This window comes from Pocillopora verrucosa, chromosome 9 (assembly GCF_036669915.1).
Source record: "Pocillopora verrucosa isolate sample1 chromosome 9, ASM3666991v2, whole genome shotgun sequence".
Taxonomy (NCBI): Eukaryota; Metazoa; Cnidaria; class Anthozoa; order Scleractinia; family Pocilloporidae; genus Pocillopora; species Pocillopora verrucosa.
In genome coordinates, this window is record NC_089320.1 from 15,940,476 (window position 1) to 15,968,283 (window position 27,808).

The 27,808-nt window shown below is 39.6% G+C and overlaps 2 protein-coding genes and 1 pseudogene across 2 annotated transcripts in view; all 3 read left to right on the plus strand.

The window, feature by feature from the left end:
• LOC131780165 (protein mono-ADP-ribosyltransferase PARP4) overlaps positions 1–24,047 on the plus strand; it is a 33,297-nt gene extending 9,250 nt beyond the window's left edge. The window contains 27 exon segments of the mRNA XM_059096784.2: positions 53–96; positions 613–719; positions 923–1,071; positions 1,654–1,738; positions 2,098–2,231; positions 2,700–2,864; positions 2,974–3,014; positions 3,121–3,214; positions 3,682–3,819; positions 4,053–4,145; positions 6,887–6,980; positions 15,133–15,206; positions 15,576–15,772; positions 16,314–16,372; positions 16,375–16,412; positions 16,601–16,771; positions 16,849–16,929; positions 17,010–17,090; positions 17,634–17,735; positions 18,330–18,452; positions 18,869–19,012; positions 19,536–19,633; positions 20,594–20,763; positions 21,199–21,288; positions 22,212–22,337; positions 22,888–22,996; positions 23,922–24,047. Coding sequence (XP_058952767.2) covers positions 53–96; positions 613–719; positions 923–1,071; positions 1,654–1,738; positions 2,098–2,231; positions 2,700–2,864; positions 2,974–3,014; positions 3,121–3,214; positions 3,682–3,819; positions 4,053–4,145; positions 6,887–6,980; positions 15,133–15,206; positions 15,576–15,772; positions 16,314–16,372; positions 16,375–16,412; positions 16,601–16,771; positions 16,849–16,929; positions 17,010–17,090; positions 17,634–17,735; positions 18,330–18,452; positions 18,869–19,012; positions 19,536–19,633; positions 20,594–20,763; positions 21,199–21,288; positions 22,212–22,337; positions 22,888–22,982 — 2,793 coding nt within the window. The 3' untranslated portion in view covers positions 22,983–22,996; positions 23,922–24,047.
• On the plus strand, positions 8,004–10,330 carry LOC131779818 (membrane progestin receptor delta-like). Its single transcript, XM_059096408.2, has one exon. It carries the CDS (start codon positions 8,209–8,211, stop codon positions 9,319–9,321), a length of 1,113 nt encoding a protein of 370 aa, XP_058952391.2. The 5' UTR covers positions 8,004–8,208; the 3' UTR covers positions 9,322–10,330.
• Positions 11,668–13,709, plus strand: LOC131779809 (membrane progestin receptor gamma-A-like; annotated as a pseudogene).
• Positions 24,048–27,808: the final 3,761 nt, after the last annotated feature.

Consider the following 27,808-nt stretch of genomic DNA (forward strand, 5'->3'; position numbering starts at 1 on the left):
AAGTTGCTTCCACCAGACTGCTGTAACTGACAAAATCGTTTTTGATCTTCAGGACGACGAGTTTGCCATCTACAACGGGAACCAACAGAAAATAAGGTAACTGTAACAGTGCTTGGTGTCCATCACCTAGCTTTGAGGGTTGCAGTTAAGAGGACTTCATAGATCTGATTCATAAACTGCTTTACATTTTCTTTTAAATTAGTTGGGAGGATTCGGTGTTATATCAACACATATTTTCTTGATAAGATTTTCCATTCTCGGTATTTGTTTGTTGGATAATAGATTCATATTAAAAAGAGACGGTGCATCTTGATCAATTCTGGATCTGTAAAATAAACTGAGGCCAAGCTTTGGCCGGGAAACGATTTTTCGTTTCTGGAAAAGCCTGAAGTGATACAGTCTCTCTTCCTTCCCAGAGTTGTTAGGGAGCTTACTTGAGGCTGTTTACTACCCTAAGTCACGTAATGCTAAAAAAAAAAAGTGCGTTAAGCCTCGGCAGTTATGCAGGGCCAGATTTATTTGATACTTTTTTTAGAACTATAACCTTTATTTACGATACGTGTGTGTAAAATATCTGTCCAAAGATCTTTAAAAATTTCCATTTTTTTGCAGATATCTGGTTGAGTTTGTGTTGCGTGGTGATGTTGTAGTCGCTGATCGAGATGATGCCTCGATTGATAGCGGGTTTTTCGATGATAGCTCGGAAGCTGCTCCCGAAGGTATTGAATGAACGTCCTCCATTTTGAAATTTTTTTTGTAGGTTTCTAAAATTAAGGTGACAGGTCGCTGTTATTCAATTATATTATGGATAATAAATTGCGATATGAGTCTATTTGCTATTTGTTATTGCTTTTAAGCATGTTCTTACAATAGTTGAAAATGTAACTAGAGTTTTGAACTGATTTCAAATGCTTTTTCCTAGACCATCGCGGCAGTGTAGTCCTAACGGATGTGATGTCAATTGTGGATCCTCTGACTAAAGTTGAGGCAGGACTTAAGGGAACTGGAGACAAGTCCATCCCGTTGCAGTCAGTTCATATTAGAGCTAGGCTGTTGGATTTGGCGGCTCAGGTTGGTCAAATTGCCGAGGAAAATTTGATTAAGCTTATTTGGTAGGCTACATCATTCATTCCCTTTCTGATTGAGCTGCATCGCGATCTCTGATATTATGTCACATTTTTTCCGGTTTCTGGGCGCGAAAAATCAATTTCATCTTGAAGAAGGCTACAAAATATTAGATCGGCAAGGTGGAAAAACATCGAAGGGGAGAAGATAAACCAAGAGGGAGAAGTATGGTCAAGGATGGCGCAGATTGACACGGATTGCAAATTAGTAATGATTAGTAATGACTAATGATTAGTTTGATTAGACAGGAAAACACCAGAGAGGCAAGACTAAACTAAGAAGGAAGACAAGACAAGACAACTTTATTTTACCAGGGTAGCCCAGTTAGCTGCAAGGCTGGTATCCTTAGGGGCCCTGGAAGAAGTAAGGTCAAGGATGGAGAAGATTCATACGGATTGCAAGCGATCTAGTTTAAGATGCCCGAAGCGTGACGTAGCTCCTATCGTCTCTCTCCAAGAGCTGTTTGAATTTTTGGCAATGATAAGCTTACAAATCATTTTTATATTCTTTTTTTTTTTTTTACCACAGGTGATAGTTTTTCAAGAGTACAGCAATAACAGCTCGACGCCCATAGAAGCTAAATACGTTTTCCCTCTCGACGACATGGCAGCAGGTTTGTCTTTAGTCGACGGCCTGATAGTTTATAGAAAAATTCGAAACTCTTTTTAAAAAACTTGTGTGATGAACTTTCGAACTCCTGTAATTTGTATCTTGGCTACGGCAGATGACCTTCGGACTTGTGGTTATAGTTGAGGGGTAAACTTTGTTGGATTCTCATATTATCCAGGTGATTCACTTCTCTGTAATAGTTTTTTCCCTTGTTTTGGTTGAGAGAATGAATTCAAAATTAAGGGTTCACGTTGCCGACGAATCGGGCCCGCTGTTTTATCTTAACGGGGTTTAAAAAGCTCCCGAAGTACTGTTGAATAGAAGTTTAACATACCTTCTCTGTTGACGTCCTTCTGGTCATAGTTTGTGGTTTTGAGGCGTTCATCAATGGTAAGCATATCGTTGGTGAAGTGAAGGAAAAAGAACAAGCGCACAAAGAATATAGGGAAGCCATCAGCAAGGGGCATGGGGCCTACCTTATGGACGAGGAAACTCCGGTAGGTAACGTGTTTTCCACCTGATTTTCAACCACGAAACTTCATCTACGTTGTGTTGTGATATCGAAGTTGCTCATTTGAATTGAGTGAACACAAGAAGAATTTATAGGTCTAAAACTTCGAAAAGGTTACATTTTTTTAGTTATCCTGTCTCCTTCAAACAAAATTTTGGCTATCATGCAATTCGTACACCTCCACCTTTGTAGCGAAGTCTTTGCTATTTTGAGATGAAGGTAATCGTGGATAGCTTTAGTGGTGGCCGAGAGGGATTACCTCCTCGTAGATTTCTTGAAACGTAGAATCTTTAGAGTAAATGTTCATTTGTTGTTATATGGAGTAAGACTGCGCCACCACCACAACATGTCGGCCCCTTTCTCCGAATTCTCTGGGTTCCTCAAGGTAACGCTAATAAGATCCCACCCTTTATTTATATCTCATATTTCTCTTGCTTATTTCATATTTACTCAGGATGTGTTTACAGTCAGTGTTGGAAACCTTCCTCCCGGTGCTCAAGTATTAATCAAGATAACTTATGTCACTGAATTAACAGTGGACGGCGAACACATCTGTTTCTCTCTCCCAGGCTCCGTGGCTCCGTGGACACGTGACAAGGCCTTAGAAGAAGTAACTCAGGTCATGAGCCACATTTTATGCCTTCTTTTACTTACTTCTTTTGTGTTGTTGCGCGTTTGACTTCAACTTCATCGTTGAATCAAGTTCTTTTGTTTTTTTTTCTTATCAGACTTATGTGGATACAGTGCGGATAGGGGAAGTGGGACCCTGGTGAGTTCTGGGATGGGAGTGCGTTGATTTGTTGCTCGGGTGCAACCTTGAGAAATTAAGCTGCATTTCCTTTTTTTATTATCCTTTATTCGTTGTTCTCTTTCAGCGATCCCGCCTTTGACGTTTCTATGAAAGTGTCCGTGGAGATGCCCTTTGAGATTCGCTCACTTGACTCACCGACTCATGCGATGAAAGTTAAGGTAATATTCATTCACTCACGCTTTTGTGGAGCACTTTTTCATTGCGTATCGAAAGATGTAACGGACTGCATTGGCTACTTTCAACTATGTTTTGTGACTGGTCCAGAAAACTCGCGCCTTCTTCTTCTCAATTAATCAGTTACAAGACTAAACCGATCACGACTTGATCGCCCGCGTTTTCCTGCGCTTCACGATATTTTTCTCAAGTTTTGGTTTTAAAATACGCAATTGAATAGCGCTCTCTAGTTATATTTCTTGACTTCATTTCTTACTTGTGCCTTTCGCATTTCCTCTTCTATCCACGATTCTAGAGAGGAAGATTTTAATCGCCTTTTGTCAATTGTAAACTATATGTTGATAAAGGTAGATGAGTCGCTGCAGCGAATTTTGAAAACCTAGCGTTTCGAGCATTAGCCCAGCATAACGTTGTTATCTGAATATTCATGTTTGTTTGTTTCTCTATCCAGCGAACAGCCACCAAAGCAGTGATAGAACTGGAGCCAGGCCAGTCTCTTGGGGATGGATTTCAACTTTTGATTGGTTTAGCAGAGATTCACGTACCCCGGATGTGGGTGGAGCGGCACACCAACAATTCAGATAGACAGGTCAGTGGTCAGCTCTCTAGTGTTATCTTTCACATTGAACACTTACAATCACTTGTACTTTTGATGTAAAGAGGCGGAATAGCAAGGTTAATACTCAGGACCTGTGACGACCTGCCTTTCCATTCCAAAGTAGTTAAGATCCTCTTAGTTGCTTTCTGCTGTGGAAGAGCGATGAGGGCCACGTGTGTTCTTCTCTAAAGACCTTTAATCTCATGGACGCATTTTTCCTCTAGGCTTGTATGCTCACATTTTATCCTGAGTTCGAGGCTAAAAGTCCTTCTGAAGTTGAAGTGATATTTCTGCTTGATCTCTCCTGCTCAATGAAGGTCAGTGTTGATCTCTGTCAATATATTATTTGTACGTTTCTGTACAGAAGCGCGTAGTAGTTATGTTCTTCGCATGCTAAAGCAAATCCCTCTGGGGATCAAATGAGAGCTGTTCATTTCCGGCGCTAATCTCAAACTCCAGAACCATTTAATTAGGAAATTTGCGTCATTTTTCTATGGTTTGTCCACAGCTGTTTAATCTCAGGTTGTGCTATTTGTACTTTCCGAAGGAAACGATAAGCCAGGGCAAGGAAGGTTCCTGGGTCAATTTTTGCCGGAAACGTGCCGCTGGCCTCTCAGAACCCCAACCCCATTGTAGTATATACTTTAGCCAATTACAGACCCCATCTTAAGGTGGTATGATACCTTCAAAAAGGGAAATTTTTTACATTATTTGAAACATTTTTATTAGTCCCTCCAGTGATAACACTCACTGAGAGAAATTGTTTGGCACTGTTGTTGACACCATCTGTTACTATAGCAACAGGACCACGCCCACCAAACCCTCATTTTACAGGCATCACGCCAACAACAATAACTCTATAACAAAAAATCCCATGGCTCTGAAATTTTCAGGATATCTTATGCATAGATGGATCTGTGCAATGAACCTAAATCATTTTATACAACATGGTTATAACCATGTCAAATAATGAAAAACTTTCACATAAACAAATAATGGGCCCCTTCTGGAAAAAAATTTGCCTGCCATTGAATCATCAATTTACCTTTGTACTTTGTTTTAGGTTTATTGCACAGAAGCATCATTCAAGATTTTCTGTTGAAATTTCATGAAATTATCTTAAATAGTTTTTGAACTGAACATATTGAGCTACTCGGAGTTCTATCAAAATGCAGTTTGATGGAAAAATGCATTTAAAAGTTGTATTTGGGTTTGAAAACCCTCTGTTCAATCTCTGAGCAAAGGAAGTGTCTTAAAATGCTCCAGCAGCATAAGTAACACCCTCTGCTTGTTGGTCCTTGTCTTCTTTCTTCTTTCTTTGTCCCCTTAGGACCTTTCTCCTCTTTTTCCTTTCCTCGCTGTGTTTGTACTCAGCACCACGAATTCGATCCATGTCAAGGTGCCTACACCCCTCTTCAGTGTATTTTCCTGGGGAAATTTTGAGTGCTTTTAGAAGCAGTAGAACAGCCCTTGCTCCAATATTGAAGTGGTTTATGGCATCAAACAAGCCAAATTCCAGCAAGTCAGCTCCCACGAAAACGTCCTTGGGAATGCGCTCCCACACCATTCCATTTACAGCTTCATTCTGATTTTGGGTTTTTCCATGAAGGCATTTTTCTAGCAAAGAATCTTCACTTAATCTTTGGTATACAGGTTTGACTTTTGCAACTCAAAACTCAAAACTCAACTTTGCCAGGTTTTGATTCCATGGCATCGGACTTCTTAGTATGTTGACCGAGGGTGTTCGAACCATGTGCTTCTTCTTTCGCTTCTTTCGTCCTCTTGGCATTTTCTTTCGAAGGTTTCGTGAATTGATTTCCCGAAAACTTCCTTTTAGGACGCCTTATTGCACGATGCTTAGGAGGCATGGTTGTTAACGTGAAAAAAGAACGAGAAACAGGATAAAAAACTCAAAACGCTACGCCACTAGTATTGTTGTGAATTTCGCAACGACAATTTCTAGTGTTTCGCAGGCTCATCAACTACGACAGGCTAATCGTTGTTATGTACGGGGTAACAGAGAGTCCCTCGTCACGCAACGATCGTTTTCCGGGCGAAAACAACTATTAGGGGATTGTTTCTTCACTGTAAACAAGATAAAAACAAACCTGTTGCCCCTGGCAACCAAAGACCTGGTCTCAAAAATGAGTAAATACTGGACAACAAATAACATTTTCATGAAAAATTAAACTGTGTCGTTAATACCAAGTGAAATACGGACCTTTTCCAGCAATAAAAATTTTTAGATAAAACTTCGAAATTTTTGCCTTTTTTAAGGTATCATACCACCTTAATCACTTTTGGTAACATGGTATCAACTTTTTAGCCGGGAATCTTCCCATCTTTAAATCCCTACTTGACAGAAACCTCCTACCCCTATAATGCCGAAAATGGGCGAACTCATTCTAGTAAATAAAGGGGGTAAGTTTCTAAAGAAACCGTGGTGCTGCATCGGTGGGAGAGTAATGTATTATCAACTGAGTTGAAAAGGTAAATTGGCCACCGTAAAGAGTTTAAAAGCTGACGTTTTTAGCGTTAGCCCTTCGTCACACACAACCCACAATTCCTCCAATCGCTCTGACGAAGGGCTAATGCTTTGAAACTCTTTACGGTGGCCAATTTACGTTATCAATTCAGTTGATAATACTAAATTAACCATTTTAGTAACTCCATTGAAAATACGACCTCATTGCAGGCAATCCAGTCGTTTGAGCGACCCCATCCAGTGGCACATTCTCATTAGCCTTTTACAAGGAACGAACCAAGCTCTAGGGTTACTGTGAAATCTGATTTCAGATCTAAAAGCTTTAAAAGAAAATTCAGTCAAATTCTTTTTGTCTAGAATATGTCTATTTGATGCTTTAAAAATAACATTGAAAACTACCCCGAAAAGGATTTTGAGTAAAGGAATAAAGAGACCCAGACTAAAATTTAATCCTGGGTTAGCGCTAATCGGCCTTCGAACAACTGGGCCCAGAACTGGGCCCAGAACTGCACCATTGTCCTTATTGCTCTGAAAAAAATATGTTATACCGCTGACATCTGTTTTCTCTAACAGGGTTCAAATCTTAACGACGCCAAAAAGATACTACTGATGTGCCTTAGTCTTGTGAAGGAAGGTTGGATTTTCAACGTACTCGTGTTTGGAAGCAGTAAGTTCATTTGTGTGTTAAAGGGATTTTTTGAAAAAAGATATACCACGGACTTACACATTGCAACTCAAATGCGTTTCTTCATTGGAAAAGAAAGTTTCATGTGTCTTATCTCATACTAGTCCATGGTCATATTTTCGTCAGAATAGCTAATTGCACTCGCTCATGCGCCTCACATTCGTAGACTCCGTTGAAGCCACGTTAGACATAAGAAGGCACCACTCCTAAAGCACGAAGATCAGAACAGTGCCAAAAGAGAGGCTCGAAAAAAATCTGTTTTAAACGAGACTTAGAGAAAATTTTTTAACAACTAATGTCTTCAGTTACCACGATGTTTGCACATACTCGTCCCCATGATGTGCAATGTTCCTGGAGCCGACACCACAACTGTGGTGCGATATTCGTGAACCGTTAGAGTGGAATCGAAATATCTGAAGTTTTAATTTTTGAACACATCTTAAAACACCTGGATTTAGATGTTAAATGGTGTGCATTTTGAAGCGTAATTTTGTAACAACTCAAGCGTGCAAATATGAAATAACTATCCTTGAAAAACGCCAGTGCATTTCAGCATGATAATCAGTCACGCGTTAACGTCACGTCGTAACGATTGCGGATTTCAAGACATTTAAAAAATTTCACTTATGGTGTGACGTATTTTCCTTTCTTCAAGTACTCCCTTCAAGATTCTTGAGCGTAAGCTTCTTCTCTCCAACCTTTTTATTTAAACCTCTGTTCAGTGTGTTCATAACTCTCAAATGAACAAAGCAATGGTTTAACTGTGCGAGAGAGAGAGAAAAAGAAACTTGGTTTTGCTTCATTCTTTACAGATATTGTGAAAATCACTCTATTCTGTCACGAGTCAATTATTTAGTCAAAAGATAATCAGACTCTTTAATTGATAGTAGTTTAAAGTCCATATACTCAAAACTTTGAAACCATTATTAAATCCAACAGATACAGATGCTTTAGAAGGATTTTACTGTAAAGTTTTCTCCAGAATGTGTCTTTTAATTTGTCGTTTTCTAATGATTTTTCGTTATTTAAAATGTGCAACCCACGAAGATGACTTTGAACGTGCGCAAGTTAGATCTGCTCAGTTCTTACGTATTGTTTGGAATTTGCATAATTGTTTTTACAGTTTGCAATATCGATTCATCAACAAGCGAAGCGCCGGCGCCGGTTCAGAAAAACAAAAATATTTTTAGGAGCGGAGAAATCGTTAAAAATGACGAAGGTGCTGACGAGACAAGGAAAGCTTCAACAAGTCGAACGAAACGGTGCGGTGATGTCGCACGATTTAGATGATAGTGTTTACAAAAATGGGTCACGGAAAGGAGGTAAAACTGAAGAGGTCCACCGCTACTCCATGTTATTACGTGAAGATCAAATCCCACAAGCTTTCCGCACCGAGTTTCTTACGACAAGATACCGGCCGCGAAACCTGACCGCTCTCGATAGCGTGAAGAGTGTTTTCTACGCCAACAACGAGACAGTAAATTTCTGGAGCCATGTTCTCTCCGCCGTGATACTCATTGCCCGCTACTGCTCAGTGGTGTGGAACCATAATCCTTTCACTGATCATTTTTATTTTCCACTGGTGTCGTACACTCTCGGCTGCTGCATTATGTACACGATGAGTTGTGTGGCCCATATGTTCAGCTCTATGACCGAGCTACAAAACCACATCGGGTACTACCTGGATTACGCTGCTATCAGCGTATACACATTTACCAATGGCCAAGCCTTCTATTTTTACTGCCATCCGCTGGGATCTGGGCTCCTTTTGTTCGACTGGCGGGAGTTGTTCCTATTCGTTTCAGCCCTGATTTCGTTCAGTGCCACTTTCAACTGTTGCAAGTCTCGTCATCAGTGGTTCGATCTCCGTTTCATCATCCGCACCGGTTTCTACATCCTATCCTGGTTGCACAACTGTTCACCGTACTTCGTTCGTCTGTTCGTGTGCTCTTCTGATCCTGCATGCAATCCCGATTCTCTTGGTCTCTTCGTAGGGTGTCTTATCTCGTTCGCCGCCGCTGCCTTAATGAATATGACCCGAATACCTGAACGGTTCGTTCCCGGGTTCTTCGATTTTATCGGGCAAAGTCACAACTTTCTTCATGTGCTTACCACTACCGGTGACCATTTTGCATTCTCCGTTCTCCTTTCGGATCTCTCAGCCAGAAAAGAATTCCTCATCACGGAACATACACCGAGTTTTTTCGAGACGATCGGTTTGACTCTTTTAGTTCTGGTTGGGAATCTCGCTATCGTACTCTGGTTTGCTAGGTCTTTAATTTCGAATTCATCCGGTAAAATTGGACATGATAAATCTACTTAAACTGAACTTTTAAATTTCTGCGAAGGAAGGCGAGAAGTTCGCCTATGTTGCAAATACTGTAATTTGATCGAAGTGGATGTTTCCTCCAAAAGTAAAATTTATGTTAAGTTTGCCATTGTTTTTCTAAAGAGGAACGCGTGAAAATTGTAAAGAAGAACAAGCGGTTTGCTTTCTACTGTTGAGATACATATAGTATGAATTTAGTTGAATATTTTTTATGTTATTTTAAGTACAGATGTTTTATGTCACCGAGGCAAGTTGTCCTCTTCAGAGAAATGTCCGAAACTTTTTCTTTCAATTAGGACTTGATCTTTTAATGAGGTTTTTTATATATATTTTTAATTAGAAAGGTATTTGAATTCATTTTTTGCAGATATCAATGGCCTGTTAACACTTCAGTGTTCCACGCTATTCTTGTGCTGATCATTGTAATGTAATGTCCATGAAAATTAGATGAAAATGAACTTTTTACAGACATAGTACCTTTGTTCTACTTGTAAATTGATTTCATGATTGTCTTTACTCGCAAAATGTTTTTACCATTGTGGTTAAAACAAATTTTGAGACAGCTTTGGTCATCGTACTCGAACTGTTATCAGAATAACTGCTTTTAAGTGGCGCACATTCAATCCTCGTTTCAGCAGCTCTCTTTAAATGAACGGCCCTCCAATAAAAAATTAGAAACAATTGAAAAAAGCGCTCTCTTCAGTCCCTTTGTTGTAAGGACGAGTTACAAAACCTTTAAGAACAATGTTTTATTATGAGAGAGGATTAGATTTCGGCGTTGATTCTTTGACTGGTTTATCACACTCGTCTATCCTTTCTTCCAATAACTGATAATAGATTCTAACTAAAGCATTTCAATAAAGGAAACCATTTCCTTTTCTACATAGCGCTCATTGCAAAATTGTAAGTTGTGACCGATCCTAACATTCACCATCTTTCTATTCTACTCATAGTATCTGGTTTTTTGTTGTTGTTTTTTTCTTTGTTTTTTTCATTCTGCATCTTAAAGTGACCACATCTGGCCTCGTTTTTGGGAAAAATTCAATGAGTGTCTTCTCTTGCCCTTGTAAAAGCGCCCATTTATTTCCTATATTAAAATATACGCCCCAAACGCGAGGATTTTCAAAGGTGCTTGCTTCCGGATGTTTTTATGGGTCTGATGTAGTTGTTGTTTTATCAAGAGCTGCATGGAATTTTGATATGTTTCCTCGTGATACCTAATCTCAAGTAGAGAGAATAATATTATTTTCAGATATTACATCAACTTGTTCCTGTGGTAGCCCTGCTCGCATTGTGCGGGGCTCCACGTGAAGAGCTATTTTAAGAGCTCTATAAAGCAGTCTACTTTTAGTCTAGTTCAAAGGATATATTACGACTTTGGAACTCTATCCACTTAGAGCATCCTTTTGGTGATATGTTATTGCATCTAAAAAATTCTTCTCAATAATTTAAGGGAATTATCCGTCTAGACAGAAATTATAACAAGAAGACTGACTGTACGTGCGTTTCATGCATGCGCTTCAACCGTTACATTCAAGCAAACGTCGTGATTTATAGCACTACGATTAGCGAATTTCCGCTGAAACGCTAACGTTTCCATAGAAATTTGTTAAATAAAACTTTTCTGGTGACTTGATTGTCCAGAGTCATCACCTGCTTTGATGCTATAAAGAAACAAAAAAAGCGAGAAGCCCTCATGAGGGTACTGCTTCTAGCAACCTGTTTCTCTATCCAATGAATGAATTTTATCGTTTTGTTTCCGCTACAGTATTGTATCACCTAGCTTTGTTAGTTCGTTATAATGTCAGTTTAAAGCTCATACCGAAACATCCCGCGAAGAAAACGAGGAAAATCAGATTCTGTTGATTTTTTCCTAGATAGAATAAATCACAACGGAATTGTTTTACAGATTTTTTACATACATCTCTGTACAATTAACTCCATTTCATGCGGTCCGTTTTTTTGTAATACATTGCAAAGTCGATGGTTCGAATACTCGTGAGTGGAATTGATAAATTTGTGGAGTTTATCACGAACGTTGTTTTTACTTGAAATACCAAATTTTTAACTAGTATTACTGTTTTGTTTCAAATTATTTTCAGTTTGGCCCATATTTACGCAAATATTCAAATATAACAGAGGGTCCCTCGAGACTTATACAATAAATATTAACATGAATAATGGGACTTTCCTAATCTATCAAATTTATGCGCCACAGGCGAAAAAAATCTCTTTTGTTCGCCTTTATAATACTGGCAAAGGTAATTGCTGGCGTTCTAATGCTGGGAGATGCTTTCTAGAAAGATGATCTGGTAAATATTTAAAATTATATGACGTTAGTCAACGCGAGCAGACGCGCGTGGGATTCTACAAGCCAGTTGCAATTGAACTTATTGTGCCATCCATTTCATACCGGTTTTAGCGCTGGCTTGTTTTGTTCGGGAATGTTGTATTAATCTGTGGTTTCGTGTAGTTCTTAATGAACTTTTCAAGAGAATGTCTGCGTATCTGTCCTGCCAGTGTAGCAGAGAACGATTTTATTTATTCATGATAAGCGTCGCGACTGGTAAGCGGTCCGATCAGCGCTTGGCGTTTTCAGAACTGGTAGCGGTTTGATATCAGTGCTTGACTTGACACCGGGTAAGCTCAAGGAAATTGAGCAAAAGCGAAAGCACCTAGGAAATCAGCCGTAGGTGTGAGCCACATTTTTTATTTAACGGCGGGAATCTTCAAGTGAATGACCCACAAATGAATAAACTGTTGTCTAATTGAGGAAGACAACGCCATCAATCAATTTTATCGCTGAGTGAAACGAAAGAAGGAGCTGCTAATCCGTGAGAATGCATCTAAAGACGTACAAAAGGCCTCAACAACCCAACGAAATGAAAGAAAGAAAGCCGACAAACTGTCACGAATGGGAAAATAATTTTTCAGCCTACGACAATATGAAGAAAACTTCAAGTGTAAAAGAGAACTCTGAAGGGGCGAACAAGAAAAAGTACGGCTTCTCAAGCAACCAAATCCCTGAAGTGTTCAGGACGCCATTCATCGTGTCTGGTTATCGACGACCCGGATTAACCTTCTGGGAATGTATCAGAAGTTTGCTCCGATCTTCCAACGAAACTATAAACGTTTGGAGCCACCTGCTTGCTCTAGTACTGTTCGTGTCTGTAAACATGACGTCCTTACCCACGACTGACCCATTTTTTCTGCCGCTGATCTCCTTCGCCGTGGGAATTTCGGTTCTGTATTTAATGAGTTCCTCTGCACATCTTTTCAACTGCATGTCAGAGGATTCCCATAGAATTTGTTTCTTCTTTGACTACGCGGCTATCGGGTTTTACACGTTCACGGCCGGGCAAGCAATGTTTTCTACTCTAGGACCGCGGGCGCGTCTGCTTGGGCAGTGCACGATTCGCTTACCGTTTTCCAGTCTATTTCGACGTTCTTTTCGTTTTTCATAACTTTTTTGTGTTGCGCATCAAACCATCCACGTTGTAAAGATTACAAAGCCTTGCTAAGGGTCGGCGTTCTTGCCGTAAATTGGCTTGTTATCACATCACCGTACACGGTCCGTATTTTGTTATGTGAAAACGCCGACCCAGCGTATAACCGCATATCCACGGTGTATTTCAAACGTCATGTTGTCTTCTGCGGTTTAGGCGCCGCGCTGTACGCCGCGAGAGTTCCAGAACGTTTAATGGCAGGTGTGTTCGATAATTTTGGCCAAAGCCACAACTTAGCTCATATATTGATCGCCATGGGTATCCAACAGGCGTTCAACGCGGCCCAAGTGGATCTTCAAGAAAGGAGATCAGCTCTGTTAGATCGTTTTTCTTCACAGCCCACTCTTATGAACACGGTCGGCGTGGCCATGTTTGTTCTCTTTGGACATGTTGCTATTGTCTTGTGGTGTGCGGGAAAGCTGCGTTCTGTAAAGCACAAATCTGAGAGTATTAACAATTAGTTATCGCATAAACTGAGAATGATTTCAGACTTATTTTTAAGGCTTTAAATATTACATTTTCTTTGAGTCCTTTCCGCATTTTTCAAAAACGGTGATATAAGATCTCCCTTATAGGAAAGCAAAAATAGTGTAGGAATGAGTTTTATCTCCATTTAATGTAGCTACTTAGCGATGTATTGACTCGTTCTCCGCAGCGTGCAAAATTATACTGATGTGATTTATGTAGGCGACAGAGAGCCTTATCCAAGAGTGTTTAGCGGCATAAAGTCGCTCAGGTTGTTTAAAGAACATGAATAACGAGCCGTTGGGCGAATGATTGTCAGTCTTTCTGAGTATTCTTTGAATATCCCGTGAGTGTTTATCACGGCATAAACCCTTGGAAAATGTATCTTACTTCTTTCATGACATAACCTTAACATGGATTTGTCAGGTGGTGAATTAAATTTATTTCAATCATAAAAGCGATTGTTATGTGGTGCTTAATTGTTTATTGGCGTTAGAAACCAATCAAAATGCTCGAAAGAGTAAGGAGGACCTGCATTAGCCCAATAGTTGAAAAAAATGAGATGAAAGATTCAGAAGAAGTTACGAAGAGAACTAACCGGGGCTAACGTAATTTTAAATGAAGCACAACCTCGTTCAGAGACAAATAGACTGATCAATTTTGACAGTGAAATCAAGAATATCGTAACCAGAAATTGTCTGACGAATGCGAAAGAGTACTACTGCATACAAAACCTTGCAAGCTTAGAACTCAGGTCTGCACCAGGAATTTTTTCTCGGTTTTAGTTTATTTCCGCGAACTCTGCTCTTCTAGCGTTTTTCCTATTCTGTTTACTCAATTCGAATTGTATGAAAAGCAGTCATGCCAGAATGCACGAAATGCCATGTACATAAGTTTATATTTAGCTACTTTATAGTCACAATGTAGTACCTCTTCTTTAATTAAATGGTTCTAATTTTCCTTGCAGTCAGTACTGAGCAATGGTCATAAATCCTCCTCAAAACCCTCAACAATTGTTTTACAGAAAAAACCTTCCGAACCAGCTTCAATCGCAGATCAGAGAATCAAAAGTTTCTGTAATTTATTTGAATTAGAATATTTATTGTCTCGTCAACAATTCAGATGTACATATGAATAGCGTTTGATTTACCAGGTGCTCTCCTCATTTTGTGGGAGTCAATGGCCTGGTAGAACGTGGGCTCGGAAACGGAATTGACCAATCAACTCGCGCATAACTTAGAATCCTTGGTTATAAATTTGATTGCCATGAACATTGAAGTTAAAATAAGAGTAACACGCTCCATTTCCATGCTCTTTTCGTAAATCCGTGGACGCTACATTTCTGTCAATGGTTTGTTGACTACAAACAAGAGATTAGTTTATAAATATATATTTAAATATATGAAATTCATATATCTAAAATCTTCATTCATTACTTGGATGGTTTATTTGGACTCAACACATTGACCAGCTCCCAGTTGGCTTGTTAGCTCAGTTGGTAAAGCGCTGCACCGGTATCGCAGAGGTCATGGGCTCAAATCCCGTACGAGCCTGAATTTTTTTCAGGTCCTATTTTCAACTACTCGTTTCAGTAGTGTTCTTAGCTGCGAGGATCTCTTAATTTCATCTCTTCACCGCAGTGCAAATATATGAAATTCAGATTAGTTTGTAGTTTAACTACTGTGTTTTGACGGCAGGTAGGGAGGGACACGTTTAATTGTCAACTTACTCTGTAAACGTTTTTTAGCATTTCCATCGCGTCTTTAGCCCTTTGTGCAGCTTCAAATTGATATTAAATCAGTTCAGTTAACTGGCTGTACTTGTCTGTTTTCAGAACATTCAGAGCTGTTTCTATATAGCGTACGAAAAGACAAAGATTCTTTTGAAGAAGCTAAAAAATTTGTCGAGGTAAGCAAACTCCTAAGCTTCCGTAGGGTGGCTCAGTTGACCAGAGACATATCGGCGTATACTAGGAGCTCATTAATGGGCTCCTGCGTTTACTCAGATTCTCGCAATGGTAAAATATGAGCACAGGCTGCATACGATTTTCTCAGTTATTTCACTTGAAAATTTCTCATGCTGGCAAAATTTACCGCGTGTAAGGCACGTGAAAAGAATTTAAAAACTTGTTGAGAATGTAATTCCTTCCTCAGATTGCCTTCTCATTGAATATAACATTCTTTTTCTGTGCAAACGAATTAAAATGCCATTCCATTCCTTTGGTTTTCAACCCGGTTGAAAGTCAAGATCGTTAGTTATTACGTCATTTTTTTCCAGTCCTTAACCGCTGACAAAGGCAGCACAGAGTTGTGGCGAGTCCTTCGGAAGCTGTACATGTTACCCACCTTATCGACCGCTGACCACCCACGCAATCTGTTCTTAATCTCGGATGGCCACGTGACAGAAGAGGAAACCACTCTTGGCTTGATCCGCAATCATTGCCAAAGTGACAGGCTCTTTTCCCTTGGTGTGGGGTAAGTAACCGGAAAAGGGCCTTTCCAGGTTAGGATCGTATTGTACCATATCTCCCAAAGGCTTCAGCTCTGTGTTGGATGCTCAAGCTAAGTTTAAATTTTGCAAACACTCAGGAAGGGCGTTTTGAGCTCTCAGATTTTGTAAACTTAATGTTTTTTCCATGAGATAAAGCTTCCCTTGTTTTTAATCTTAGCGAAGAGATCCAAAGATGTCGTCCAATTCGGTCTTCTTTTCTTTTCTGATGACAGTCGACTCAAGTCCGTGTGCTGCGGTTGGATGCCGGTACCAACTGAGCTACGATGCTTCAAGTTAGGATTGGGCAGATCTCGGGGTGCGCAGCATCCCGTAAAGAAATGTGATCTCTGATACTAAATTATTTTTTCCTGTTCTACCTGTAGACGATAAGTGACAATTCGGATTTTTGGTTAAACGCCACCGATGACTTGAGGCGTTACCTTTAAAATTGCTATATATATCCGTTTGTATGCGAGAAGTTTCTCATCACTACACCTTGTTTGGTTCGTTTCCTTTTCTCCTCAGTTCCACGGCCAATCGTTACCTTCTACGAGCAATGTCCAGAGTTGGAGCTGGTGCCTCAGAGTTTTTGACGGTAGTGCCAAGTCTAAATGGGAAAGAAAGGTATGGAATTCCTGTCAACAGAAAAGGCTATTATGACTCGAGATGAAAATTGATGGCATGAAATTATTTATCGATGACAACTTCCGCCAATCTTCATAGTCTCTTAGAAAACGGCCATAGCTTCTGGATAAATTGATTATCCAAAGAATATTTAAGAATTCGTTGTTGAGAAAATAATGTTTATTTAGGTGAGATCGCAGTTGTCCAAAGCTGAGCAACCAGGCCTGACATCAGTGGGAGTAACCTGGCAGCAGCACGATTCCGGGTCCAGTCCCCCTGTACAAGCTCCTCACCAACTCTTGTCGCTGTTCAACGGTTCTAGACAAGTGGTTTATGGATTTGTTGATAACTGCACACAGGTAACTACTGATTTTCTGACATCAAGTTCATTTTAAGGCTACACTGATGCTTTGAATTTTTTCTGAACTCCTACCAGGCCACCTTGAGCGCAGAGGTTAACGGCACAACGGTATCAACCATGGTGTCTACCGCTGATCTAAATATCACTAAGGGCAAAGTAAGTGCAAGTGGAACAAAACTATCCAGCTTTCAGTGATTGCATTTTTGGTAATTTTCTACAATCGCTTCCTTGCACAGATTCTTCATCAGCTGACCGCGCGTGCAATCATCAGAGACTGGGACGAAGGTAGCCTGCATGAGCAGCGCACTGGGCACGAGGTTTGTCTCAAAAACATAGCTAATATTAAATAATATCATTCAACATTGCATTTATTTTAGCCGCATGTTGTCGGTGCTGAGTAATTCAAATCGTGTTGGAGGGAGAAAGAGGGATTGGCCCTAGTCTCCATAAGATGAGACAGAAACAATGAGGATTATGACGATAACTTCAAATGGTGATTGACACATTACACACTGATTCACTATCCTGATGGAGGGGTCTGGGTTCAAACCCTGCTCAGGGTTATCATGTTGTGTTCTTGGCGAACACAATTTACTGGCTGCGAGTTGTTCAAGGGGCTGACTAAGAGGCTAAACTAACACTAAATAACGGATAAGTCGCTATCTAGTGGATAACTGCGAACAAAACGTATTGCGCTATCCACGGGATAGAGATTTGTCTTGGGGATTGAGTTATCCACCATTCAAAGAACCGGGGCAGCAGTTGCATGTTAATACCCAAGTGCTTACTTATGTCTAGGCCGTCGAGATTTGCCTTGTTCATGACTGAACCGAGGTTGTTGTTATTTTATGATTCCGTAGATTGTGAAGAGAGACAGGAAAGACTTCATCGTTTCCTTGAGCAAGACGTTCTCCGTGGTATCCAAATTCACAAGTTTTGTTGCAGTTGAACACAGAGAAAAGGTAGAAATGAGATAAAGGGAGAAATATGCCCAAGAAACCATGCAATTTAGTCTCATTGATGAATAGCGTATGTACGAAATTATGATTCTTGCTTCATTTTGAGATTATTAAGAGTAACCGAGCCTTTCTAAGTCTTTTTTCAATTTGCTGAAGATTCGACCATGGAGGTCGCCATATTAAATCTTTCTTAGCGATCTGGCTTCTTACCTGTGACATAACAAGGCTCATTCCCCACTCTTCCATCTCTCGCCAATTTGTTTGAAGCTACAGGAGCGGCAGAATGTGAACCGTTGCTCATAGGTTATGTGTGCGTTCCCATTTTACTGAATTGTTTTCAAAATGGCGGAGTCTAAAGTTGAATTTTAAAGCATTAGGAGAAAATTTTCGAATGGCGAGATAACTCTGGAATCTCAAATAGGGGTAAGCTAAGAATTTACATGTAAATGCTTTTTAATAACATGAATGATAAGGTTTCCAGAGTATACGTCTCGTTGAAACCCTGTTTAAAGGAGTATTGGCTGGAGTTGAATTACCCATATAACCTCTCAAACTTCTTGACAACATGTGTGTTGCTTTTCCGTTTCCTTCTTATAGGACGAGAAATTCAAGGAGGGCCAGGGACCGAGTATACTCCAGTTGGTCTCTACGGAAGATGTAGACATATTGGAATACATAGCTTGGGAGAGTCGACCTGTAATGGAGAAAAATCAGGAACTGGTAAGAATGGTCCTTTTTCAGCAGTAGCCTTCAAATCGAGCTTACTGCAAAGCCTTATATCTTGTTTTTTTTTTATGACCTTAGTCCCAAGATCTAGCTATAAATTTTCTCCATTTTCCAGAACATATTTCTCATTTTAGGTTCGGAGAATTTACTGTCAAATAAAACAACATCCCCTAGTTGATATTCTGGTATTCCTTTCTTCCCATCAGCTTTCTGCTTGAAAATGTATAGATCTTGTAAAGACAAACTTCTTTTGAAGTCACTCCTTGTTGGGAGAGGTTTTAACTTAACAAAAAGAAAAGCGTTTTCGGGGTTTGGTGTTTTGTTACAATGATTTTGGAGGTCAAGGCTAAGATTGTAATTTTGTCGTTATGTGCAAATCTGCATGATTGCCCTCCACGTTCCAACCACAGAATATTGAAGAGAAACTAGAGAAAAAGCTCCAAGAGGCGAAGGTGTTGGAGACAAGCTCAGTTTTACAATGCGAGCGCCTTTACAAAGAAATTATTGAAGAAGCGAAGGAAAACCTCGGTGCTGATCAGCCAGTGACAGTTAAGGTAAACTGGGCCTATTTGATTTCCATGGTTTTTTGTCTACTTGTCTGTTTCTGGTCGTTCATGACTAAAGTGTGGTAGAGTAGACAAAGACACGCCACGAGATGCAAGAGAGACGTATTTGTCAAGTGGTTAGCCTACTGAACTTCGAAGCGAATAGGTTGGGTTCTAGTTCTTCGTGTTGTATTCTTGGGCTAGATAATTTATATTGAACAACCCTCTCCTCCTTCTCTCAACTCAGTAGAAATGATAACCATTGAACTGTAAGTAAAATCCAAGGAAATTGGAGGAGGGGATGTGGTAACCTGTGGTGGACTGACATTTTATTCATGAGAAGTACTCCTAGTTGCTTCATTCCACAGCGCCCGAGCTCAACTACAGCAGCTGTGTAGGTCAGCCTCGTATACAAACGATGTTAAGACACGAATAAGTTGCCTCTGGAGTCCTTGACTGTCTTTGTCTTTAAAACCAACAATGAAGAGTATTTCTGGCCGTTTAGTCATGTTTATTTTTTTTTTTAACACAGGCAATAAAAGCCCTTTCACACCTGTACACTTTGATGGGTGAAGAGGAGAAGGCTTGTCGAATTTTTGAAGAAAACGAGTCGGCTGTCAGTGATTTCAGGTAAGAGCGTACTTATTCCTTTTCTCCTTCATCATTATATTTTAAGTTACTTTTGGCACTTGGACAAACTACCTTCATTTTGCGCGACAGAAAGACCAAAACGAAGGAAAGACTCACTAAGAAAGTACAAGGATATAGTGAAGGATAGAAACATTGATACGGATTCCATATATATATATATATATATATATATATATATATATATATATATATATTATAGTGTTTAATTATCATGACTGTGACTGTCACTTCATAGGACAAGTTACATCTTTTGTCAGTCCCTCCCCTCCCCTCCCCTCCCCTCCCCTCCCCTCTACTCCCCTCCTTTACTTAACCTCTAACCCTTGGATCGAAGTTTGAACTAAACTTAACTAAACCTGTTGCTTGCTAGGAATAAAACATTTTCATTTTTTACTTTTTCTCGAAGCACGGAGTAGAACGGGTGATAATATGTGATCACACTTTTTTGACTCCGTAAAATAGGTCTTTTTGCCTAAAGTTTTCTTAAAAGTTATAACTCGCCATGAAGGGTTGTCGTTAACTGTCGCTGATATTTCCTATTCATGTGATGACAATTACTAAACAACTTTCTTGATTTCACGCGATGGTCTGGTTTCCTGTGGCAAGCTATACTTTGGTTATTTTTCATCGGGATCAACCTTTTCAGTTTGCAGCTTGTTTGAGTTGGAAGTGGTTCAGTCATTCTCTCAATCGAACACTTTACCAATCGTTTGCAGTTGAAGATCGTGTTTTTCTAATGGAACCTGACCTTTGAATCTTCCCCTACATTAACATTTACATTTACATGTACATTTCAACAACCAAAGGGACTTTTAAATTTTTCTTCTAAGCGAAAATATAAAAAGCTGGAAATTGATCGATACCATGAGGTAAATAAGAACATCAACAAGAGAAAATCAATTTGAGAATTTCCGCGATTATACATTTTTTCGATTGTAGTCTCGATGTGGAAGTGCCACGGAATTCCACAAGCAAAGATTCCGACTGGAGTGATCCTACAGAAGGTAGTGCCTTCTCCTCTGGGGATAGTAGCGACAATAATGTTTCGGTGGCGGAGGCAGAACTTCTGGATGAAGAGGAGCTTGAATTCTGTGAAATGGACCAGCAAGGTACGAGGAAACTTACACCAAGGGAGCGGCCATTATTTAACCCTTTAACTCCTAGATCAAATTTGTAATTCTCCTTGCTATCAACCATACAATTCTTATAATGTTAGTTCAGAGAATTTAGTATTGGATAAACTAATTATCCCCAAATTGATATTTTTTTATTCTTATCACTTATCTGGTTGATATTATATCGATATTTTACGGAGAAATTCTGTCTTGGAAAAGAAAAGTACACATAATCATTGTGGGAGCCGGGGAGTGGAGTGTACTTTCCCTCTGTTTATTTCTTGGGATTTATCAAATAGAGAATATTTATGGAAACCTCAACATGATAGTTTTCTGGGATAAGGATAGACAAAAAGGAGCAAAGAAGCTAACTACACCATGACAACATAAGTTAAATATCAAAATACGAATTATATTTTCAACCTACAGGCATGGATGAGGAAAAGGAAGCTTCAGAGGCGCCCTTCCCGCGGGTAATCACGAAAGACATGAATTCAGCCTCTAAAACGAGGACCCAAGGTACAGTAGAACGTGTTTTCTCTTACTAGTCGGTTTGATGGGTGATGATAGTTAACCTTTGGACCCCTAAGTGTGACAAGCATCTAATTTCTCCTTACAATATCACACCTGAATCGTACATTAAGGTGTCGAATATAAAGGAAATGATCGCCAATTAAGAAGCTCTTGATTGTTTAACAAATTCTCCTTGTCAGCGCAGTAGGAAATGTGTGGAGAATAGTAAGGATAATATGCACACTGATGTTAGGATGTAACTACGTCTTGTCAACTTTTTTAAAGCCACTTGCTTGGCTTGGTGACTTTCGGGAAATGTATAACATTTCATTAAAAGGAACCGCTTTATCTGGTGATCTTTCGAAGATTGATGCAGTAACTGGTTCTTCGAGCTATAAAAGTGAAATTTGAAAGGTGAAAATGACATTCCCCTTATCAATCAAGAAGAAGTCTTTCACTATAAAAAATTCAGGTCGTCATTCCTCCAATCATCAGTATGAGTTGGTATGACGTCAAATTTCATGGCACATTAATTGAGAAAGCCTTATTGTAGTGAGGTTTTTTGATATGCAAATAATTATTACGGCCCATTAAAGGCTCGAGGTTGGAGGAAAAAATTTCAAAAAGCGTATTTTCTTACCAAGTGCGATAATTTATTATTACAAAGAGTGACAGCTTTTTTGTTACATAGTGCGACGAAAAGTTTTTGTAAAGGTCGCCAGCTATTACAAAGTGCGACAATTTTTATACATAGTGCGACAGGTATTACAGAGTGTGACGATTATTACAAAGTTCGACAGAACAGAGTTTCTTATTTTGGGCGGACAACTACAAAGGATGATTTTCCAATGGATGTTACTCTGCATTCTCCAAAAGAAAAAGAAAAAAAACTAATTGCCACTAACATGATCCTGTTTCTGTCCAAACAGACATGGATACAGAGAGTGAATCAAAGCCTGAGCCGGTGAAGAGCATCGGCACTCGTGACGCCGAGAGAAAACCTGAGGCATTATGGCGAGCTAGGACAAAGTCACGCATGGCTGTGTTCTATAGAGGTTAATGTTAATCTCGTGATTTTGATGTTTTCTTTGTCTTTGTCTTCGTTCTTTTATTAGAGTTAGCGTATGAATATCAGTATCTGGGCAACTGCCCGCCCACCCACCCCTCCCCTAACTCAACAATAGTCAGTTGACAACAAGTTAAGGTTAATGTTGGCTTAGGGGAGGGGTAGGTGGGCAGTTGCCCAAATACTGATATTGATCCGAGTTAGCTTGATTTCTACTAGTTTGTATGCTTGCTTATTTTCGTTGTGCAAAACTGTGCCTGTTTGCTACAATGTAGACTGCGTAAAGTGTTATCATTACACGTAGTTCGAAGTTCAAACTTAGTACAGTAGAAAAGTATACATAATCATGCGGGAGCCAGGGAGTGGAATGTACTTTCCCTCTGTTTATTTCTTGGGATTTATCAAATAGAGAATATTGATGGAAACCTCAACATGATAGTTTTCTGGGATAAGGATAGACAAAAAGTAGCAAAGAAGCTAACTACACCATGACAACATAAATTAAATATCAAAATACGAATTATATTTTCAACTTACAGGCATGGATGAGGATGAGGATGAGGATGAGGAAGAGGAAGCCTTCAGAGGTGCCCTCCCCGCGGGTAATCTCGAGAGACATGAATTCAGCCTCTAAAACGAGGACCGAAGGTACAGTAGAACGTGTTTTCTCTTACTAGTCGGTTTGATGGGTGATGATAGTTTACCTTTTGACCCCTAAGTGTGACAAGCATCTAATTTCTCCTTACAATATCACACCTGAATCGTACATTAAGGTGTCGAGAATAAAGGAAATGATCGCCAATTAAGAAGCTCTTGATTGTTTAACAAATTCTCCTTGTCAGCGCAGTAGGAAATGTGTGGAGAATAGTAAGGATAATATGCACACTGATGTTAAGATGTAACTACGTCTTATCAACTTTTTTAAAGCCACTTGCTTGGCTTGGTGACTTTCGGGAAATGTATAACATTTCATTAAAAGGAACCGCTTTATCTAGTGATCTTTCGAAGATTGATGCAGTAACTGGTTCTTCGAGCTATAAAAGTGAAATTTGAAAGGTGAAAATGACATTCCCCCTATCAATCAAGAAGAAGTCTTTCACTATAAAAAAATTCAGGTCGTCATTCCTTCGATCATCAGTATGAGTTGGTATGACGTCAAATTTTATGGCACATTACTTGAGAAAACCTAATTGTAGCGAAGATTTTTTGATATGCAAATAATTATTACGGCCCATTAAAGGCTCGAGGTTGGAGGAAAAAATTTCAAAAAGCGTATTTTCTTACCAAGTGCGATAATTTATTATTACAAAGAGTGACAGCTTTTTTGTTACGAAGTGCGACGAAAAGTTTTTGTAAAGGTCGCCAGCTATTACAAAGTGCGACAATTTTTATACATAGTGCGACAGGTATTACAGAGTGTGACGATTATTACAAAGTTCGACAGAACAGAGTTTCTTATTTTGGGCGGACAACTACAAAGGATGATTTTCCAATGGATGTTACTCTGCATTCTCCAAAAGAAAAAGAAAAAAAACTAATTGCCACTAACATGATCCTGTTTCTGTCCAAACAGACATGGATACAGAGAGTGAATCAAAGCCTGAGCCGGTGAAGAGCATCGGCACTCGTGACGCCGAGAGAAAACCTGAGGCATTATGGCGAGCTAGGGCAAAGCCACGCATGGCTGCGTTCTCTAGAGGTTAATGTTAATCTCGTGATTTTGATGTTTTCTTTGTCTTCGTTCTTTTATTAGAGTTAGCGTATGAATATCAGTATCTGGGCAACTGCCCGCCCACCCACCCCTCCCCTAACTCAACAACAGTCCGTTGACAACAAGTTAAGGTTAATTTTCGTTGTGCAAAACTGTGCCTGCTTGCTACAATGTAGACTGCGTAAAGTGTTACCATTACACGTAGTTCGAAGTTCAAACTTAGTACAGTAGAAAAGTATACATAATCATTGTGGGAGCCAGGGAGTGGAATGTACTTTCCCTCTGTTTATTTCTTGGGATTTATCAAATAGAGAATATTGACGGAAACCTCAACATGATAGTTTTCTGGGATAAGGATAGACAAAAAGGAGCAAAGAAGCTAATCACGCCATGACAACATAAATTAAACATCAAAATACGAATTATATTTTCAACTTACAGGCATCGATGAGGAAGCGGAAGCTTCAGAGGTGCCCTCCCCGCGGGTAATCACGAGAGACATGAATTCAGCAACTAAACCGAGGACCGAAGGTACAGTAGAACGTGTTTTCTCTTACTAGTCGGTTTGATGGGTGATGATAGTTAACCTTTTGACCCCTAAGTGTGACAAGCATCTAATTTCTCCTTACAATATCACACCTGAATCACACATTAAGGTCTGGAGAATAAAGGAAATGATCGCCAGTTAAGAAGCTCTTGATTGTTTAACAAATTCTCCTTGTCAGCGCAGTAGGAAATGTGTGGAGAATAGTAAGGATAATATGCACACTGATGTTAAGATGTAACTACGTCTTGTCAACTTTTTTAAAGCCACTTGCTTTGCTTGGTGACTATCAGGAAATATATAGCATTTCATCAAAAGGAACCGCTTTATCTGGTGATCTTTCGAAGATTGATGCAGTAACTGGTTCTTCGAGCTATAAAAGTGAAATTTGAAAGGTGAAAATGACATTCCCCCTATCAATCAAGAAGAAGTCTATACTATAAAAAAATTCAGGTCGTCATTCCTCCAATCATCAGTATGAGTTGGTATGACTTCAAATTTCATGGCACATTACTTGAGGAAACCTTATTGTTGTGAAGATTTTTTGATCTGCACTAAATAAATAATTATTACGGCGCACTATTTAACTAAAATTGGTTTGGTACAATTCCATCAATTTCTTGGCTGCAGTCGGACAATTTGCGCAGGAGAGTTTTTCTAATCGAACATTAACTTTTGAAGATAAAAAGTCCTGGGATGCGTGTACATAAAAAATCGTAGGTCATCTCTGATTAAAAATCAAATTCTCCTCGGGTTTTACAAATAAAAAAGAGACAATTTGAAAGGCGAGTCGAAGAGTCTACCAGAAGTCACAATTTTGAAAAGGTTATCGCTCCTTTGTTTTCATTTATTGCTTCAAACTTCACTTGACAAACCAAACATTTCTCGACATTTCATACTAAGAATTTGTTCCATATTTTCTTCGATACGAGTTTGTGCTCCCTGACCAAAAGAAAAGTCAGTTTAGTAGCGTTTTTGATGGAAAAGAGCGCCAGTTCACATATTTTTATTCAGGACTGTCTGTCTTAAAATAGAATAAACTACTCTGTTAGGTTTCAGATGAACATTCCATAATTTTTTTGTGTGGATTTCCTAGCTTTAAACGAACACAAAGATAGGTGTTCTTAGTCGTAACTTAATCTGGCTACTAATTATTTTTTTATTCTTTGATTTATCCCCTTAAGTAGATGAGAGCAAGAAGGCAGAAAAGAAAGAAAGTTACAAACCGCAAATGGAGCGAGGCGATGATGCTTCTCTGGTTACGCAAAGAGTCGCTTCGTCCTCATCATCGGCATTCTTGCTCCCAAGACAGGATTATCCTTCTAATGTAATTACAAGAGACGGCGTGTCTGCCTTTGAAGCACCTGGTTTTGCTTTCACATCAAAGCTCGCAGCTCTTCCTACCACTGAGGCATCTTCGTGCCAAGCTGGTTCCGGTTTGTCTGACAAGTTACAACAGCCACAAGAACCATTATTAAAGAAGACAGCACCTGTTACCTTTGGAGGAAGAATTGTTCAAAGAGAAGGTATTCCTTTTGGAAGATCTTGTCGTTTTGGTGGACAGAATATGAAGATTTCACAGCAGTCACAGCGAAACCAATTATTTGGTAAGTCGGGAGAAGATGATGGATTATTTGATTCATCCAAAAAGAAAGCAATTCAAGAGATACCAACGTTCATGGAAAAGGAAGCAGTGCCCCCAGTTGTTGGAAGACGCCCAGGTTCTAGTCTGCAGAATATGGAGATGTCTAACTCAGCTCAGTCATCTGGTAGTTCTACGTTTGCCCGATTTCAGACGTTGCAGCGAAACCCCTTAAATTTTCCACAAACTGGTGGATTATTTGGTAATTATCAGCAGATCAAAATGTTTTCCCAGCCACTGAAAGCTGCAACCGATCCATGTAGCTCTCGTTCCACATTAAACAGAGCAGATCGTCGGATGGAAGAGGAAGTGAGGCAAGAGATACCAGCAACTATCAAAGGAGATGGAGCAGTTCCAATGAATGCAGAGCCAATGTTAAAACAGGAAACATGTCCAGTCCCAGGAAATCTCCAACAACCTCTTCCTCCACCTCCTGCACCACCACCACCACCACCTGCTTCCCTTGCACCCTTGCACCGCCCTACTCTCCTCCCAGGGGGCTCTCGTCCTCCAACCGTTGTACCAGCTAGAGCGTCGTTGATGAAAGATTTCCCTGGAGTGAGCAAGACGCTAAAGGGAGTAACAGTAGCCTCTAAGCAGTCAGCATCTGCAACCACAACTGCAGTAACCGGATTTGGGGCTCCCCCTCCTCCTCCTCCTCCTCCGGCCTGTTCAGCAGCAGGCAGCTCTAAACTTCTTTCTGTCGGGTCAAAACCCCCTCCCTCGATCGGTTCAACATACCACGGGATCGTTTGTACGAGATCTTTAGAGATGAATGAAAATGAGATGAAATGTCGAGAGCTGAGGAAAGCCATCATTCAAGATGAGCGAGAAAAGCTAGAACGGATATTTACTGCACAAAATTCGGTAAGTATCGCAAAATGCATACGATTATCCAATTAAGGGTGCTTATTTTCCATTGGTTAAAGTCACACAATCTAGGTGGGATTTCGTCATATTTCCATCATCAAACTGATCTGGGCAAATTCCAGTTGGTTTTCCGAACCTTAAACCTCAACTCTCTTCCTTAGAACTAACTGTAACGGCTTGAGACTACGTGGGGACATGCAATTTTGCTATGAATCAGCAATTGAAATTTCCTAGATTGTAATATCATTCCCCAAATGCAAGTTTGGATTGTTATATCATAAATTATTTTTAACTGATATATATTGATAACTCCTTACTCCTCAAATCGAATCATTGATCATATCCAGTAATTTACCGCATAGTAAATAATTTACTTTATCGGCCAGAGATTTGTTTAGGAATTGGTATTATTTTGGAACTGTAATTGTAAAAATTACAGTTCCATTACTCCTTATAAAAAGGAGGTTTGGTAATAGCCTGTTAACTTCAAAATAATGAATATTCTTATGTTATAACAGTCGTGTGATACCATGGCTCCCCTCAGTCCCATGACCGTAACTAATTTAGTCGTAAATAATTGTTAATTCTGTCTTCCTTTGGTAAAACAAGCTTCCCAAACGTCAGTGTAAGAAAAAAGATTCTTAAGCTAGAACCACCATTTATGGTGTAAAGAATCCAGGTAAGGGAGAATTC

Coding starts and splice junctions, on each gene's coding strand:
- LOC131779818 (XM_059096408.2), top strand. CDS start 8,209: ATGACGAAGGTGCTGACGAGACAAGGAAAGCTTCAACAAGTCGAACGA.